This window comes from Eschrichtius robustus, chromosome 18 (assembly GCF_028021215.1).
Source record: "Eschrichtius robustus isolate mEscRob2 chromosome 18, mEscRob2.pri, whole genome shotgun sequence".
Lineage (NCBI taxonomy): Eukaryota > Metazoa > Chordata > Mammalia > Artiodactyla > Eschrichtiidae > Eschrichtius > Eschrichtius robustus.
The window spans coordinates 64,207,899-64,226,822 of NC_090841.1; the positions used below are offsets into that span (position 1 = coordinate 64,207,899).

Genomic DNA, 18,924 nt, shown 5'->3' on the forward strand with positions numbered 1-18,924 from the left:
AGTGATCCTGCATCCTAGTGCCCGTGCCCTTCTGTGATCCCCTCTCCTTGAGTGTGTGCTGGACCTAATGCTTTGCTTCTAATGAACAAAATACAACAATAGTAATTGGATTTTACTTCTGTGATTAGGCTACAAAAGCCTATGACTTGCATCTTGCCGATCCTCTTCCCCTCTTGCTGGCACTCTCTCCTGGCCTCTTGCTTGCTTGTGGTGGTAAAGGGAGCTGCCTTGTTGTGAGGTGCTTTATGGAGAAACTCACGTTTCAGGGAACCAAGTGAGTCCTCAGCCCAACAACTCACAAGGAACTAAATCCTGCCAACAACCATGTGAATGAACTTGGAAATGAATCCTTCCCTGTCAAGCCTTGAGATGACTGCCTTCAAACAGCTGCCATCACACATACCCCCACACATACATGCACTTGCATACACACTCACAGATGATCACACACACACACACACACACAGACACACACACACACACACACCTCCTTTCGGCACCCTACTGGTTCAGAGCTGTAACTGACAATATAGAAGGGGGCTCAGTGCCGGTAGATGGCTCTGAGTCTCCTCCCATTGTATTTCAGTGCATTTTGAAGGGATAAGTCTTCTTTCCACCCAACCCTTAAGTAAAGTGGTTTAATCAGGTGGTCATATTCTTTTTCCTAATGCTTAGATAGAATTAGCCACACAGAGGGAATAGCAATATTATTTGAGAAAAGATTATGATTGAAGGAAGGGGAGATTTCATACTTCTAGGAAAGCCTGGGTGAACAACTAAACATTGATATGACTCTGAGTGCATGGGAGAGAGAGCAAAGACTCAGGAAGTAAGAGCAGCATTAAAGGAAAGCCAGTTTGCATGAAAAAATACAGTCCGCATGCTGTCTCTGGCATATATATCCAAGGATACTACTTGTTTTATAAATGAAAATGTTAGCTTTTATAGTATGAAATTAAGTTATATCAGGTAAAACAGTGATTTTGTTTTTTAAGTTGCCAGGCTCTTTTTGTTGTTTAAATTATCTACTAACAGAACTGCTAAATAGGGCTCAATAACCAGAATCATACTTAACGGTGCTCAGGGTTCAATAGGTTAAAAGTTCCTATTCTTGAATCAGCAGGCCAGAACTAAGCATCCAAGTGCCAGGCATGGATCTGGAATAACAGATCCAGCGAAATAGGTTTCAGTGGTGCTCACCTGGTACAGGCCCATGGGCAAAATGCCAAGTAAACACCGTGATAAAAGCACTGTGATGGACATTCAAAATTGGAAAGGATAAAGTTTTTATTGAACTGCAGAAAGTTTTCTCTATGGCCTAAAATTTTATGAGAATGAATTACTTATACAATAATAAAAAGCTATTTTTGTCATTTTAACATGGGAAAAACACAAATACCCCCAAGAGCACTGCAAAACAGTATCTTTGTGGCAATATCCATCAGGCCAGGAAATTATTGGGCTAATTTGAGTCTCCAGCAAAATTTTCACTTTGTGATGGAACAAAACTGAATGCTTAAATACTAAGGTCTTCATACACCCATGCTTCATTTGATGGCTTCTTTACTACTCCAGGGAAAGGGATGTCCTTGAGATCAATCTTCTTCTCCTCTAATATTTATCTTTTTAAAAAATCTACTGAATATTGACTCACTCTGTTCTACACTAGTCTTGTCTTTTCTCTGGGTCTTTTGATGATAGATGCTGGTATCCCTCTCTGTCATTCAGCCAATATTGTTTATTTGTTTGTTGTTTCTTCCTCCTTTAAGCTGAGTCTTATAAGTCAAAGTAAACTACTCACTCAGTACCACTTAGAGAGGGTGGTCAATAGTAACATTTCTGATAATTTCTCTGGTAACACCTATGTCATTACAGAGCTCTCTCCAGGGACATAAAGGTTTTATGTATCTCATACTTGAGTTACATTAGGCCAACTGACCTAAAATCAAGGTACATTGTCATATTCTAAGCTGCTTCTTCAGCACATGCTGGTTGAAATCTACTGCCCCTCCATTGCTCTGGCTGCATTTCTATATACCTGTAGGTCAGGTTCTCAAGGTGAGGCAGTAGGAATCCAAATCACATATACCCAACTGGTCATTATAATAACAAGACCTTTCTATTTTTATATTTTTGTAAGGGTTTAGAGTCCCATTAAAAAAACCTGTCTCTGGAACAGCGATTTAAAATTTTTATTGACCAGGTTTATTTTTAAGAAGCAATTTAGGGTAGTCCTTTGATTCCCAAAATAAACATATAAACAAAGATAACATGACTTGGAATTATTCAGCTCTGCAAAAATTGCATGAAATGTATAACTTTATGACTATTAAGATGCTTTGGTGGAAAAAATTAAAGAAAGACTACATGGTTAAAAATAAAGTATTAAAAACAAGTTGAGTGCCAGCTATGTTGTATGCATTAGAATAGGCCAACAGAACTATGGCAATTAGAAGCCAGATAAATTACAAAATTATAATTGTAAAAACAGAAAGCTAGGACAAAAAAAAAAGAACAAGAAAAACTAAAATCTATGGGTTGGAGAAACCTCCCATTGTGGGCTTGAGTATTGGCAATGTTTATTTCTGAGTGCCTTTTCTGATTGTGGCTGGGGGCTTAGAATTGGGCCTGGCCCAGCTTATCTGGGGGTAAAGTAAGCAATGGAACATGTGACTCATTTTCCCGATAGCATATTTGCTGAGTTCTTGTGCTGTATGCAAGAATGAGGGACTATGCCAGAAGATTCAAATGCTAGAAATCTTCCAGGATCTCATAGTGACTGAGAGATAAAATAATTGAAAGGGAGGGGGAATAACTCAAACACATGGACAGACCCCACCCTTCCCAGATATTCTTCGGCTTTTAAAGTTGCATGGTGTAAGATGCTAAATAGCTAAGCTCAATATTTCTGGAAGTTAGAACCTAATATCCAACAGAATTTTAAGGCTAAGTAGAAACAGATTCATCCAGCTCTAAATCAGAATTCCAAGTGGTCCATATTTGAGAAACAGGGATGAACCAAAGGTGACAGAGTCTTACCAAGCTATCAATACAACCTACTCCTAACCATTTCAATCTCTAATTATATTGATATGGCCTACTCCTTATCTTATCCAAATAATAAGGGAAAGTGGGAGTATATTCTGTTGAACCTAAAATCATCTGAGTACTTCATCATTCTTTTTTTTTTTAGCATCTTTATTGGAGTATAATTGCTTTACAATGGTGTATTAGTTTCTGCTTTATAACAGAGTGAATCAGCTATACATATACATATATCCCCATATCTCCTCCCTCTTGCGTCTCCCTCCCACCCTCCCTATCCCACCACTCTAAGTGGTCACAAAGCACCGAACTGATCTCCCTGTGCTATGCAGCTGCTCCCCACTAGCTATCTATTCTACATGTGGTAGTGTATATATGTCCATGCCATTCTCTCACTTAGTCCCAGCTACCCTTCCCGCTCCCTGTGTCCTCAAGTCCATTCTCTATGTCTGTGTCTTTATTCTTGTCCTGCCCCTAGGTTATTCAGAACCTTTTTTCTTTTTGTTAGATTCCATATATATGTGTTAGCATACTGTATTTGTTTTTCTCTTTCTGATTTACTTCACTCTGTATGACAGACTCTACGTCCATCCACTTCACTACAAATAACACAATTTCATTTCTTTTTATGGCTGAGTAATATTCCATTGTATATATGTGCCACATCTTCTTTATCCATTCATCTGTCGATGGACACTTAGGTTGTTCCCATGTCCTGGCTATTGTAAATAGAGCTGCCATGAACATTGGGGTGCATGACTCTTTTTGGATTATGGTTTTCTCAGGGTATATGCCCAGTAATGGGGTTTCTGGGTCACATGGTAGTTCTGTTTTTAGTTTTTTAAGGAACCTCCGTACTGTTCTCCATAGTGGCTGTATCAATTTACATTCCCACCAACAGTGCAAGAGGGTTCCCTTTTCTCCACACCCTCTCCAGCATTTATTGTTTGTAGATTTTTTGATGATGGCCATTCTGACTGGTGTGAGGTGATACCTCACTGTAGTTTTGATTTGCATTTCTCTAATGATTAGTGATGTTCAGCATCCTTTCATGTGTTTGTTGGCAATGTGTATATCTTCTTTGGAGAAATGTATATTTAGGTCTTCTGGCCATTTTTGGATTGGGTTGTTTGTTTTTCTGATATTGAGCTGCATGTGCTACTTGTAAATTTTGGAGATTAATCCTTTGTCAGTTGCTTCATTTGCAAATATTTTCTCCCATTCTGAGGGTTGTCTTTTGGTCTTGTTTATGGTTTCATTTGCTGTGCAAAAGCTTTTAAGTTTCATTAGGTCCCATTTGTTTATTTGTGTTTTTATTTCCATTTCTCTAGGAGTTGGGTCAAAAAGGATCTTGCTGTGATTTATGTCATAGAGTGTTCTGCCTATGTTTTCCTCTAAGAGTTTGATAGTGTCTGGCCTTACATTTAGGTCTTTAATCCATTTGAAGTTTATTTTTGTGTATGGTGTTAGGGAGTGTTCTAATTTCATTCTTTTACATGTAGCTGTCCAGTTTTCCCAGCACCACTTATTGAAGAGGCTGTCTCTTCTCCATTGTATATTCTTGCCTCCCTTATCAAAAATAAGGTGACCATATTTGTGTGGGTTTATCTCTGGGCTTTCTATCCTGTTCCATTGATCTATATTTCTGTTTTTGTGCCAATACCATACTGTCCTGATTACTGTAGCTTTGTAGTATAATCTGAAGTCAGGGAGCCTGATTCCTCCAGCTCTGTTTTTCTTTCTCAAGATGGCTTTGTCTATTCGGGGTCTTTTGTGTTTCCATACAAATTGTGAAATTTTTTGTTCTAGTTCTGTGAAAAATGCCATTGATAGTTTGATAGGGATTGCATTGAATCTGTAGATTGCTTTGGGTAGTATAGTCATTTTCACAATGTTGATTCTTCCAATCCAAGAACATCGTATATCTCTCCATCTGTTTGTATCATCTTTAATTTCTTTCATCAGTGCCTTATAGTTTTCTGCACACAAGTCTTTTGTCTCCTCTAGGTAGGTTTATTCCTAGGTAGTTTATTCTTTTTGTTGCAATGGTAAATGGGAGTGTTTCCTTAATTTCTCTTTCAGATTTTTCGTTGTTAGTGTATAGGAATGGAAGAGATTTCTGTGCATTAACTTTGTATCCTGCTACTTTACCAAATTCATTGATGAGCTCTAGTAGTTTTCTGGTAGCATCGTTAAGATTCTCTCTATATAGTATCATGTCATCTGCAAACAGTGACAGCTTTACTTCTTCTTTTCCAATTTGGATTCCTTTTATTTCTTTGTCTTCTCTGATTGCTGTGGCTAACACTTCCAAAACTATGTTGAATAATAGTGGTGAGAGTGGACAACCTTGTCTTGTTCCTGATCTTAGAGGAAATGGTTTCAGTTTTTCACCATTGAGAATGACGTTGGCTATGGGTCATCATTCTTTTATATACAATGTCCAACATGAAACCAAAATAATGCCTAGATATGTGAAGTGGCAAATTAACACACACAGACACAAAAACCAGACAATAGGCACACATCCATAGATGATGCAGTTCTGAATTCATCTGATAAAAATTCAGAAGCACTGTTGCTATGACAATAAAATAAAGGTAAATGGACAATATGAAAAAACTTTAGCAAGGAATTTGAAAAAATATGTAAAAATTCATATAGACATTCTAAGGTGAAAAGCACAATAATTGAACTTAACTGAATAGTTTAAATTAGAGTAAATACAATAAAACATGAGAAAGGAGCCTGAAGAAGGAGCCACACAAAGAATCTAAACTGAAGCAAAGAGATTGGATAAAGCCGAACAAAGCATAAGAGACATGGGTCACAGTCAATATATTTGTATATACCCAAAATATACCTAATATATCTGTAATTGGAGACCAGCAAAGACAAGTGAGACAGAATAGGAAAGAAACAATATTTGAAGAGCAATTGATCAGGAATTTTGTAAAGCCATAAAGGATATCAACCCACTTTTAAAAAGATCAACAAAATGTAAGCAACATGATACAAAGAAAGCTATAGTCCAACTGGCAGACCATAGTCAAACTCTTGAAGTAAGACAAAAGGAAAGTCTTAAAAGCAAGTAAAACAGCAAAAATAAGATTTTCAACAAAACTACAATAACTAAAGGCAGTAGGATGACATCTTTAACATGCTGAGGGTGAAATTATGCCCATCTAAAATTCCATAACCAATGAAAATATACATAAAAATGAGGCATGATAAAATATATTTAGACAAATAAATATTGAGTGAATGTTTGACTAGCAGACCTGAACTATAAGAAATACTTCAGTTCTTCAGGCTAAAGAAAAGTTACTCCATACAGAAGCATGAAACTAGAGGAAGCAATGAAGTTCATTGAAAAACAACCTTAAAATATTGGCAAAAGAAGAAAATTTGATAATCTCAGTGAGCTCTGAATCTATTATGGAAACTATTTCTATAATTAACACATTTCTCACACACAAAAAAATCGCAGGACAGATGGATTATCTGGTAAATTCTTCCAAAAACTTAAGAAGTAAATAAGATGAATCTTACACAAGCACTTTCAGAAAATGTACGCAAAAAAAAAAAACAAAAACAAAACAGAACACTTCCCTGTTTGTTGTGGGAAGGCAGCAAATATTGATGCCAAAATCTAACAAAAATATTAAAACAAAAGGAACTTATAGGGAATATTTACCATGAAATATGTATGAGAAGTAGGCATAAATGTAATAACTATGTCTTTTGGAATTTATAATATATGTTGAAATAAAATGTATGACAACAAAGAATGAGAGTGACTAGATAATGTTGAACTGTTTTAAGGTTTTTTCATTGTTGGAGAAGTGGTTAAAATACTATTTGAGGTGTAATAAGTCTGTAATAATATATTATAAATATTATAATTACAATCCTTGGGTATTCAAAAAGGTGTAACAGGTATTCTAATAAGCTGAAAAAATTAAAATAAATGATTCATCTAAAAGTGGAAAGAAAGGGAAAATAAAAAATAATGAAATAGTACAATATGAAAACAAAAGAGTCATATCCAAAATTTGTAAAGAACTCTTAGAAATCAATTAGAAAAATACAGATAATCTATTTTTTTCCCCATGGTTAAGTGACTTGAAAAGACACTTTATATTAGAGGATACCAAAAAAACCAAATCATATGAAAATCATTAATCATTGGTAAAATGCAAATTAAAATGATGCTAAAATACCTCTGCACTCTCACAGAATACCTAAGATTAAAATGACCAATAATACCAAGTGTTGCAGAAGTTGTGAAATAACTGTGACTCTCATATATTACTGGTAGGAATGTAAATCTGAGCAACTATATTGAAAAGCTGTTTGGCAATATCTACTAAGGCTAAATATTTATATACCCTATGACCCAACAATTCCACTCCTGGATATTTACTCAAGATCAATGAATGCTTAAATCCATCAAAAGACATGCACAAGAATATTTGATCAACATTATTTATCATAGCCCCAAATTAGAAACAGATGAATTGTCCAATTACATCAACATAAATCAACAAATTGCTGCTAATTCGTAAAATGGAACACCTATATTGCAACTGACAGGATTCAGGATACACTACCAAAACTATGTCACCCTGGCAGAAAGAAATTTGAGATACGTCAGGTACACGAAGTATTTTCTGACCTTTCCGTGAAGCAGGTCATAAAACCCTCATATGAGAGGTTCCCTCCTTGTACCCCAGGAAAGGAACATTCTTATCTCCAAATAGGAGTGGGGGACGCCAAGGGGAGTCTGAATGCCCAAGCCTTGCTATTTTCCCCAGTTTACTACATTTACCCCATTTCCTTTTTTGTCCTATCGAATTTTCTCTCTTTTTGTCCTATCGATTTTTCTCTCTTTTTGTCCTATCACTATTTTCCAGTCCTCATCAAGCCTAGTATAAAAATGCTCAGCTTTAACCGCTTCTTCCTAACGAAGGCTACTGTGTCATGTAAAACTTCTATTTAAAAAATTTGTATGTTTTTCTGTTGTTAATCTGTTTTTTGTTACAGGGGCTCTAGCTGAGAATTTAGAAGGAAATGATATTTTTCCTCCCCTGCACAATAATAAAGAGTGAACTACTGGTATACCTAAGAATGTGATGAATGTTTAAAACATAATGTTGACTAAAAACAGCCATATGCAACAGGTTATATACTGCATGACACTATCTCTGTGAAGTTCATTAACAAGCAAAATGAATCTAGGTGAGTTGAGGTCAGAATAGGAGTTATCTTTTGATTGCAGTTATTGACTCTGATGACAATGACATTTCTGGGGTCCTTGTGATATATTTTTAATCTGGGTTGTATTTTTGTGTGTGGACCTATGGGGGAACTCATTGAGCTGTATATTTAAGAGCTATACACTCTATTAAGAGTAAATTATACATTAATATTAAGAAGGAGGAAAATAAATAATAAATAAAGCTAGTTTGGTTTAACAGATACCTACCTCTATGGCGTAATGATTACACATTTAGGTATATAACCAGCAGATATGACTGGCTCTTTATACCAAAAGACATTTAAAATTTTTTCATACCAGTGCTTTTTTATGTCCAGACACACAAAACTGTAGGATTGCCCACCAACAGAAGAATGAAAAGGCATGCTTCACTGATACAGTAGAATAAAATACAGCAATTAAATGAATAAACTGCTGCTACACCTATAGTGTCACAGACTGTGCTTAAGTTATTTAAAGCTCCTCAGAAAAAAGGTGAATCTGTGGTGAAGGAAGTCAAACTTGCATTATCTTTGGGAGAAGAAAATGACTGAGGCATAAAAGAGGCTTCTGGGATGATGGTAGTGTTGTGTGTCATGATTATGGTGGTCACGTGGCTGAGGTCAGGTTGAAACATTCTTGGAGTTGTACATTTATCATTTATGTACTTTTTAGTATGTAATTTTGTGTTCAGTTGTTAAGACTATGGTAATAAGGTACCACAGACTGGGTGGCTTCAAAAAAATTATTGTGTCACAGTTCTACAGGTGAGAAATCTGAATTCCAGATGTCAGCATGGTTGGTTCCTTCTGAGGGCTGTGAGGGCTATCTGTTATATGGCTCTTTCCTAGCTGCCAGTGGTTTGTTGGCAATCCTTCATATGCCTTGGCTTGTAGGTGTATCAGTCCAATCCTTTACCTTCATGGAATTCTCCTTCTCTCTTCATACAGCCTTCATTCTGAACATGTCTGTCACTGTGTTCAAATTTCCCCTTTTTATAAGGACACTAATCATATTAGATTAGGGCCCACCCAAATTACCTCCTTTTACCTTGATTACCTCTGTGAAGATCCTATTTCTAAATAAGGTCACATTCTGAGGTACTAGGGGTTTGGACTTCAACATATATTTTTGCAGAAACACAGTTTAACCCATAGTAAATGTATACTTTTTTTAAAAAAATTAAATCTAGCAGAAAAAGGAGTGCAAGAATAGAATTGAAATGAATATCAAGGAGGACTGCAATAAGCCTTGCTGATGTAAGACCTATTTCTAAATCAAATGTTAGAATGGCTTGAAACATGTTAGAATTGAAAACTCTGGAGTTTTAAGACACATTTAGGATCTTTCACCCTCTTCATTTTTCAGCTGAAACATTTAGGCTCAGCAAGATTAAATGATATAAGTTCACGCATGTAAATAGTTAATGGGAATTTGGCCTAGAATACCCACCTACTCCCTCCCCAAGACAACCACAGCCTCAAATTTTAACAATTTTTCTCAAATTACTTCTAGAATATTAGTAAAATCACATTCCTTTAATCCTCTTTTGGCATATCTCTGTCCATATTTTTATAGTTTATGTAAAGAAAGCTAGATTAAGGGAACTTCATTGCAAAGGTGAAAACCAGAATGACATTTATGAAGATAGAACTCTCGTAACCATCTGGCATACACAAGGGTATCATACTAAATGGGATCAGAATGAGTTCCTTTTGGAAGTAAACCTTTCATAGACTGGGAAACTTTAGGGGAATCTTTCCTAGAATGTTTTAATAGAACGTTGGGGAATGAATTCTGCACAGCTGGCCAATGAAGGCAATCTAGATTGGTTACCAAAACCAGGTTTTAAATGGATTTGCAATCCTCCACAGTTCTTTGTAAAAGACAATGGAAATTGTGATGAATTAACAAATAAAAATCTTTTCTAATCAGGGAGCCCTTACACTGGCAACGCATCGTGACTAACATCATCCTTCTTTCCTCCTTCCTTTTCTTTCTTTCTTTTTTATTTTCTTTCTATGACATCAGTCTTATGCAGATAAATGATTAAAGGACTATGATTAAAACACATAACAGTTGAATGATATAAATCTTCTAGTCTTGTCAGAAACACATTAAGGCAATAAAAAAGAAATGGTAAGGAAAAATCTAGGTTAATGATGGAAAGGGCTAATTTTTGTATACCATGTAAAAATGACCTGGTCTTCCCGTCAGAGCAGATAACTAAGATGCTGGTACTGACAGCTCTGTTCTTTATGACTAAACCAGGTGAGGGAACATTTAACAGGTAGGTTGAGGGAAGAAAACCATTCACCTGCTAACACATGTAAAATTAATACTGTCTACATCATTAACTAGGAAATGCATGTAAAACTACCTTTATGATATGGTAGAGTGTGGTGAATAGAAGCCTGATTCACCAGATGATATTGAGTTGTGTTGAATTCATCTTCAATCAATCCCTCTATGCTTTGTAATGCTTTCACTTATTTTCCTCAGGAGCAGTAGACGTTTTGGTCTATCCTTGATTTTAGAAATTCAGTTGCTGGGCTCCGTAATGTCAGGAAGATGGTACGGGATAACTAGGCAAATAGTTAAACGTGTTCTCAACAGTAAGTTACTTGTACCTTTAATTGCCGTGACACCTATACCAGGCAGAGGCAGTTTCCTGAAGTGATCCAGGGCACAAGTAACTGCACATTTGGGGCAAATTTCCATGTGAGTCTGTGTCACTTTGGTGGATATTTAAATACTCTCCATGCATATGAAGACCTAGTTAAAGAGATACAGGCTTTTGACATATTAAGAAAATGACTTCACAATGATAAACCACACCATGAACAGTATAAATTTATTCTGTACCTCACGAATGCAAAATAATAAAATTATTTAATATCTGATCATTCTTGTTTAGAATGCCCTTTAATTTCAATCATAGATGAACCTGCGTCAGCTAGAAACCTGGATGACGGTTTCTGTCCTATAATATTGGTGGGTGACAATATGTATATGTGACTTTGTGTGTGTGTGTGTGCGTGTGTTGGTGAACGTGCAGTGATCTAGAAAATTAAGAAATTAGCTTTGAAGTAGTGGCATCAAGAAAATAATTTTCCCACTTAAAAAAATTTTCAGTGGTATAATTGTTATACATCATGTCCCCCCATAATAAAATGTTTGACTCTGAGGATTTCGCATTGCACATCTAGTTATTCCACTGAACAGGTTGTGGGCTTTTAGTATACTTATAACCTCCACTTTTCTTCTTCCCTTCTTCTCCTCCTGCTTCAGGGTCATTTTACATTATTTACCTCCCCAAATGTCCTTGTATCTTCCCTTACCCCTCTGATTGCTCTTCTGGACCCATCCAGCTGACTTGGCATGGATGCTTTCATAGACGTCTCCAACAGTAACTCTGGGGTTGTCTTGTAAGAAAGGTTGTTTTGCTTTTTCATGAGTTCTTTTTGGGGCCTTGGAGTGTTTTGACATAGACATTTCACAAAAGCCATTTGATAATTGATAATGTTTGGCATGCACACTTCCTCTTTAGGGCCAAAAATTTTCCTGAGTCTTATTTGAGGTTATGTCCCTGTTTCCTTTTATTCCTGCACTTAACTCACCAGCTTTTAGTTTTAACTATCCTGTGAGGTCTAGTTTAGAGTTTGGACTAGGGCACATATTAATTATAAACTTATCTGGTAACTTTTGTTATGGCAGCTCAGAAAATGGAACTGGTCACACTTTGAGTTGGAGGTAAGGATCAGGCATAGTGGAAGGGAGACATACAGAATTTTCTTAGGGGAAAAAGAACAGATGACTTCTTTGCAGTTTAAGAGGCCAGAGAATGAATGTAGTAAGCCTTTCCTAAGTTCAGTATTCTATTTACAAAATCACAAGACTTTTATAAATTACCAGACTGCATTGCATAAACCAAATGTCACAGAACAGTGACCTTTCAAATTACCAGCACAACAGAAGCTGAGATCAGAAAGCTCAAAGTTAAAGCAAACACTGACAAGAAATCCGACAGAAATGACTTCCGTGTCTGGTCAACTTAACATAACATGACATATTGTAAAATGTGTTTGGCTTTTTAGGTAGAATAGCCTATAAAGGTTTAACTGCTTTTGAAAATATAATCTTTAATATAATCTGGAGATTTGTGGTATTTAGGTTATGTGGATAAAATATTTTCTAAGTCTGAAAGAGAGTGGAAAAGTTTACTATAAGAAAAACATTTAAAAGATGAAAAAGTTTAAGTGTTGAAGGTGAAAATAGGGAGGAGTGGGTTGGGGTATAGATGGGAACAGAATTGGAGATTTGAGTAAAGGGAAGTTAAATTGCAAGAAAGAAATGGGAGCAGTTATATAAAGAGGTTTTTTTATAAAAAAGGTCTAATCTAAATATGTTATTACAAAGATAAATTTAAAAAATACGTCATAAGGAATTTTGAATCAGAGTTCCAATTTTTAAATGTTACAAGCTTCTGTTGTTATCCTATTTCCCATACATTTCTTTATAGGTTTTACTTGAATTGTATGAAAGTACAGATACCAATTTGTTTATAATGAAATTAAATTCATATATATGTATATATTAACATGTATTTATACATAGAGAATTTTTTGTTCTATACTTAAGATATATTCTTTAGAGATATTTTATTAATGATGAAATGAAAGCACAATTTTTTCTAAGCCTTCATTTTTCTGGTTTGAAATTTTCTGTCAACATTTGAATTTTTACCACCCAACATATATACCCATCAATAACACAAAATTGTAAAACAGAATCTTTTACCATGTCTATGTTTGAATAGATGACTAGAACATATGATGACTAATATGTTCTAAACACATATTTACTTCTTGTATATCTGTGTAAGTGATTGTAAACGGATGGAGAGAATATTTTAGAGATGTATCATTATATGTCGGATTTTGAAGCACATTCCATTGCTCTCATGTGTGAAGATTGTTGAATGTGGTGAATATGTTTCTCTTTCACAGCAAACATGTGTATGTAAGCCATCTATAGCGAGATTTTATTCTAAGTGTTTGAAAGGCTATTGCAACCATGGGATATTGCCACAGTTAGTAAAAGGCAAATTGAGTCTGTTGAGAGATTAATTCACCAGCTGAAAGAAATACATTTGCCTCAGAGTCATCAGATATTCTACCCACCAAATTCATCCTCTGAGATAGCATCCCTAATGAGCTTCCTAAACCAATTAAACATAAGCAGGAAGCATCAGTCATCAAAACTATTTTCAGCTAATCAGCTGACTGCACAAATTGCATGGCACTGAGGAAAAAAGGAACACTCTAAAAGTTGTTGAATTTTTTTCTACTCTGTCCGTCCTTTGTAGGCGTCTCAATTTTATGGATGCAGTGTCTTGCACAGAACACTGTAAATGAGTGCAGTGCTTTATAGTATATAAAGTGCTTTCCTTTGGATTATTATTCAATAGAATAAAATGAGCTTTAATGGGCTTAAGTGATTTGCTTAAAGGCACACAATTAATGTGTGGCTGGGACTCAAAATCATGCCCTTTCCTATGTTGTAATAGTTCTATAAATATGTAGATATTGATCGACTTTCTACCCTCCATGACAGGGGAATCAGTTGAAGTATTCAAAGTGCCATCATCTTTACATATGGACAAACTCAGAGCCAAGGCAGGATGAGGGTGAAGGGAGACATTTTTATTCTGATATGGGTTCCCTCCTTCAAAGACAGAATTAAGTTAGTGATATCATGTCATATTGTTTATAATGATAATAGTGATAAAGAAGAGAACATAAAACAAGCATAAGCAAAATTATAAACATATAAATTCACACAATTTCTGTGAGAAAAACAAATTGCTCTGCAGTGTAATTTGGGTGCTGGGGGGTGCTGCTTTAGATATAATTTTTTTTTAAATCAGTATATTTTATGGGACCTTGACTGGAGGCTAAATTTGAACTTTTCATTATGGACTCATTTCCAAAGTATGTCAATGGTTGTTCTGTGAGGGGAGGGGCTAATTTGCTTATGTTAATTTGGAAAATGTAAGGTGAATCTCAACTAAACAAGATTACTTACTGTAAGATTCCCCATGAGCCTTTAGTTCCTAGATCTCAAGAAGGGGACATAGTATGAATTTCCCAAACATTTCATCCCAGGACTTCTTTCTGTGACTCATCTATCCAGACTGATATTTCTCTGCTGGATACATGTTGAAACCAGTATAGAGTCACAAAAAGCACTAAGGCAGAGAAATAACATGGTGAAAATACTGATTTGAGGAAAATAATATGGTGGTAGTAGGCAGGAGAGACCAATGTCCCCCACAGTAAGGGAGTTGGGGAGATAAGTTGTAATGATACCTGAATAATGGAGGTGAATTGTTCTATTTTAAGATGCAAAGTAGTAGAGTACATTTTATATCTAACTACTGCTTACTGGTGAGCTAAAGAGTAACAAGGGCTGCAAATAAAGACTTGAGTGTGCTCTGTATACAGGTGAGAGCACAACCTGTTAGGATGGGTTCCCAGAAAGAGACTAAAAAGAAAGAGCAGGGGATTTACATTATTCACTGAAACATTTTTACTGTTTTGGAAGTGAGGGGAAAGATGATCAAGCTAAGAAGAAATCAGAATAGTTTAGTACCAAAGAAGAGGTATTTTGAATAAGGGTCTTACTGCGAAAAGCTCATTGTTTTTGTTGATTAGAAATTTATTGGGAATTTTCACAAATTAAGTTTTAGTATAATTGTGAGAATGAAAATGAACATTTGTGGTTGTATGATGATTGAGAAGTAAGAAAGGGAACATTTAAAGCAGAATCTTCATGCAGAGGAGATGATGACTCTACCAGAGAGAGATGGGATCACTGAGGACCTGGAAGCATGGATCAGGTGGGATCGTGGATATATTTGGACAAGCTGATCATTCGTGAAATTCCTTTTGCCATGTAATGCAATGGATGTGACAGTGACATATTCACAGTCCCAGGGATTTGAGTAAGAAGTCTTGGGGCCCATTTTATAATCCTGCTGCACCACAGATAGTTTAAATTAAAATATGGTTTTATATAGTTTTATTTCTTAAAGATATGAGTTTGTGTGCCTTAGCTGTTTCTTGGAGTGTCACCGAAGTGATGGAGAAGATAAAAATAGTAAATATATTAATTTTTTAAAAAAATATTTTTTTCTCTAGTGTCATCTATTATTTTTACAAGTCACTATAAATTAATGAATCATTCTCTGATAATTAATGCATTTAATTGCTTTCAACCAAAACCAGTTACCTAAAACAGTAAGTTTTGTTTTACCTGTGCTATCTTTCTTTTTGCATTTCTGAGTTCAAATTCACTGGGCTGGATCTTCGTGACTTATACATTGTTCGTGCTGTTTGTGAGATTCTTTCTTGTTCTGATCAAGGTCCCAGTAAAATATTGGAAGAATACTTAGGAAGGTAAAGGGGAAATAAAGTTGAAATGGGAAAATGTTGGGAAAAAGTGTCAGTGACAAAAGGAATAACACATCATCAGAGTTTGGCTTTTATTGTACTTGTCAGATACGACTTTGAAAAATTTTAACGTAAATCATGTAATTGAATTCTTTATCAAATTATTTTTCAATGATTGTGTTCTGAGTGTTTAAACCATATTGCAATAGAATATATAACAAAGATAATAATTAGCAAAATATATTAATTTTTAATGTGGCAACACCATGCAGTATAGTTTAGGTATTCTTCTCATAATAAGAACAATAATCCAGGTATATTATTGTCTTTATTTTAGTTATGAAAGAGCTGAGTTATTCAGGGACTTGCCCAATGTCCAACGTCATATGGTTAATATATGTCAGAATCAGGATTTAATTCTTGGTATGTTGGACCTCTGAGTCCCAGCCCTTTATGATTATGTTAAATAACAAATGGTATTATTTTATTAAAAATTTATAAAACATTTTAATATAATTTTTATAATATAATGACATTTATTTTTCCTTTCCTTTGTCAGATTTTTGAATTTTTATATGCTTTGTTACATATCTGTATTTCCCCATTGCCATACCCCACTACAGGAAGTAGCATACATATCAGTGCATTAAACACAATAAGAAGCTTGGTTTAACTTAATCCCAAATTCATTTGACCATGGAAGAAGCCTTCTTTTAAAATTTAACACCTATTAACACTTGGGAAATGCTGATCGATAGAAATAAATCCTGACCAGAATTTTTAAATTATTGTCAAATTGTTTTAACATTTCATTTTTGTCAAGGAAAATAAATTTTAAGAAAATACATTTCAGAATTCATGACCTAATTTTATTTTTAATTTTGAAAGTTTATCAATTGTCAAAGTCCAGGTGCTTAATCGTAGTGTTCTTTATATGCTAAACATATTTGTCTTACGTGTACCGAGGATGGATTGCTCTTTATTTTTTCAATATACAATGCCATCGTTGAGTTGTGTGTTTGATTCTTGTCTGCTAATTCATACTGTTATCTGGAAAATCTCTGAGAAATAACAACCCTAATACTTTCATAAAACAACACCCTGAAATTTTGAATGCCCATTAACTGTTCAGCTGCAATATATTTCATTCACAATATGGTAGGGCCCTCTAGTGCTCACGCTTGGTCACATGTCCTCCAAAACTGCCTTAGAGGGGTAAATGTCACATATTGGATCATTTTACTCAGTCTTGGCTTTAAGTGATATAGTCTATTATTCATAACATCACCCTTTGGAAAAGGAGTTTAGGCATGTCCAATATTATTCAAAAATATTGTTTTCCCCATGATATAGGGGGAAATGTCTAGTCCATCTATTTTACTCATTAAAGTAAATGAAATACTTGAGAATCAAGAACAAGAAGTTGGTTAAATTTCTTAAGTAATTCGTATAAATAGAAGTAGAACCTAAGTCTTTTGTTCCAAGGTTCAGTTCTGTGCCATGTACATTGGTCTAAGTATTTAATCCATGAAGTTTAAATAAAACGATAAATGTACATGTCCAAAATTCTATATTCCTTTCACTGAATCTTTTCTGGAAGAATAGCACTCTTCTTTTGGGGAAATTTTGGACTGTTGGTTTACAAAACAGTACAATATTATCAGCCAATACACTGCAGAGGGGGTCATGTTGTACTGGAGTTTGATTTACCCTGCTTAAACAGCGGATTCTCTAACCAAAGTATCCATGAGCAAGAAGATCTGGTTTTATTTGTTTTCCAAAGCTGTATCACAGAGCTAATAGGCAGACTGGAGCTCTTTACAGCTGTAAGATCTTGCCCATTATTTATTATTATTTCAGTAGTTTTTAATCTTTCTTGCATACTTGACGTGGTAAGGTGTCTACATCAAAACAGTGGATCCACGTAAGAAAATAGTTATAATTTCTACATATTGTTGAATAGCATCCTTAAATGATTTGAATTTTCTATTAATAGATGTGTTTGGTATCCATATTTAGCTGTTACAGGGTAGGTCACCCAAACCCAGCAAGTGGGAACTTGGCATGGGCAGTGGTGGCGACATGGCTGAGCCGGTCAGCGGAGACTGTGATGATGAAGATGGTTGCAGGGGATCAGGAAGTGGAGAAGTCAAGAGGACACTAAAAATCACAGACTGTAAGTGTATGATTCTAACACCACTCCTGAAGGATTGATTTGGAGATATAATTAAGGAAAATTATTATTATGAATATAAAGAAATAATGGTAGTGAATTCAGAAAAATGCAAGAGTAATTGGAAGTGAAAGTAAACCCATTTTTTTTAGATATTCAGGACATGCGTTCTTGGGGTTTTTGTTTCTTTTTAACTAATGACTTTAAATGGAAATGATATTTTTCTGTGAAAAACTAGTGAATGACCATCAGTTCTGAGAACTCATAGTTTTAAAGTGGGATAGTCTGTAGGGCGTGAAATAGCTAGTATGGTGGGCAGTAAACGTATCTTGGTGAAACCAGGATGTGTGAGCCCTACTAAATACTAACATTCTGCAATTTTATTATATTGTCATGCCATTAGATAAATTTTATTAGGTTTTCATGTTCAAATTACAAAGAAACTGGCTAAATACATGGTTAGTTATGGTGAGAAACTACTTGGGTTTAACTCCTATGAATTGGTTCTTCCAAAAAAGATCTCACCAATTATTCACATTGTTTTGATCATGTGGGTTTAAAAACCATTTCTGGTATTGCTGGACTGGTCATTATTACAAATGATAAAACTACCAAATAACAACAACCAAAAAAATCACCAGATGAAGTTCCTTTCCTTGTCTTCACATACAAAATGAGGTAGGTAAGCTCTTCATTGTTATGTGCATGTATATGTTCACACAGGCAAGACAACCAAAGTTATCAACTGAGAAAGAAGTGTGAAAGTTAAGGTACCCAGAGCAACTAACTTTCAACTATTCACTTAATTCAGGTCATACCAAAGGGGATTACTTTATAAAGTGATCTTCTGGACCTGTGCAGCCCTATCTGGAGGCTGGCCTGATAGTCTCCCTCTAAATCACAAAGGGATGCTTTGGACCTGTTAGAAATGTCTTTTCATGACTTTGGTGGGAGAAGAATTCATTTACTTTTCAGTTCTCTTGTAGTAAATT

At 35.2% G+C, this 18,924-nt stretch overlaps 1 protein-coding gene across 1 annotated transcript in view; it reads left to right on the top strand.

Annotated features, from left to right (window-relative positions):
• The window catches only part of GPC5 (glypican 5), a 1,364,332-nt gene that overhangs the window by 637,521 nt on the left and 707,887 nt on the right, over positions 1-18,924 (top strand). The window contains exon 7 of the mRNA XM_068526854.1: positions 17,779-17,935. Within this exon, the coding sequence (XP_068382955.1) occupies positions 17,779-17,935 (157 nt within the window). The remainder of the gene's footprint in view (positions 1-17,778; positions 17,936-18,924) is intronic.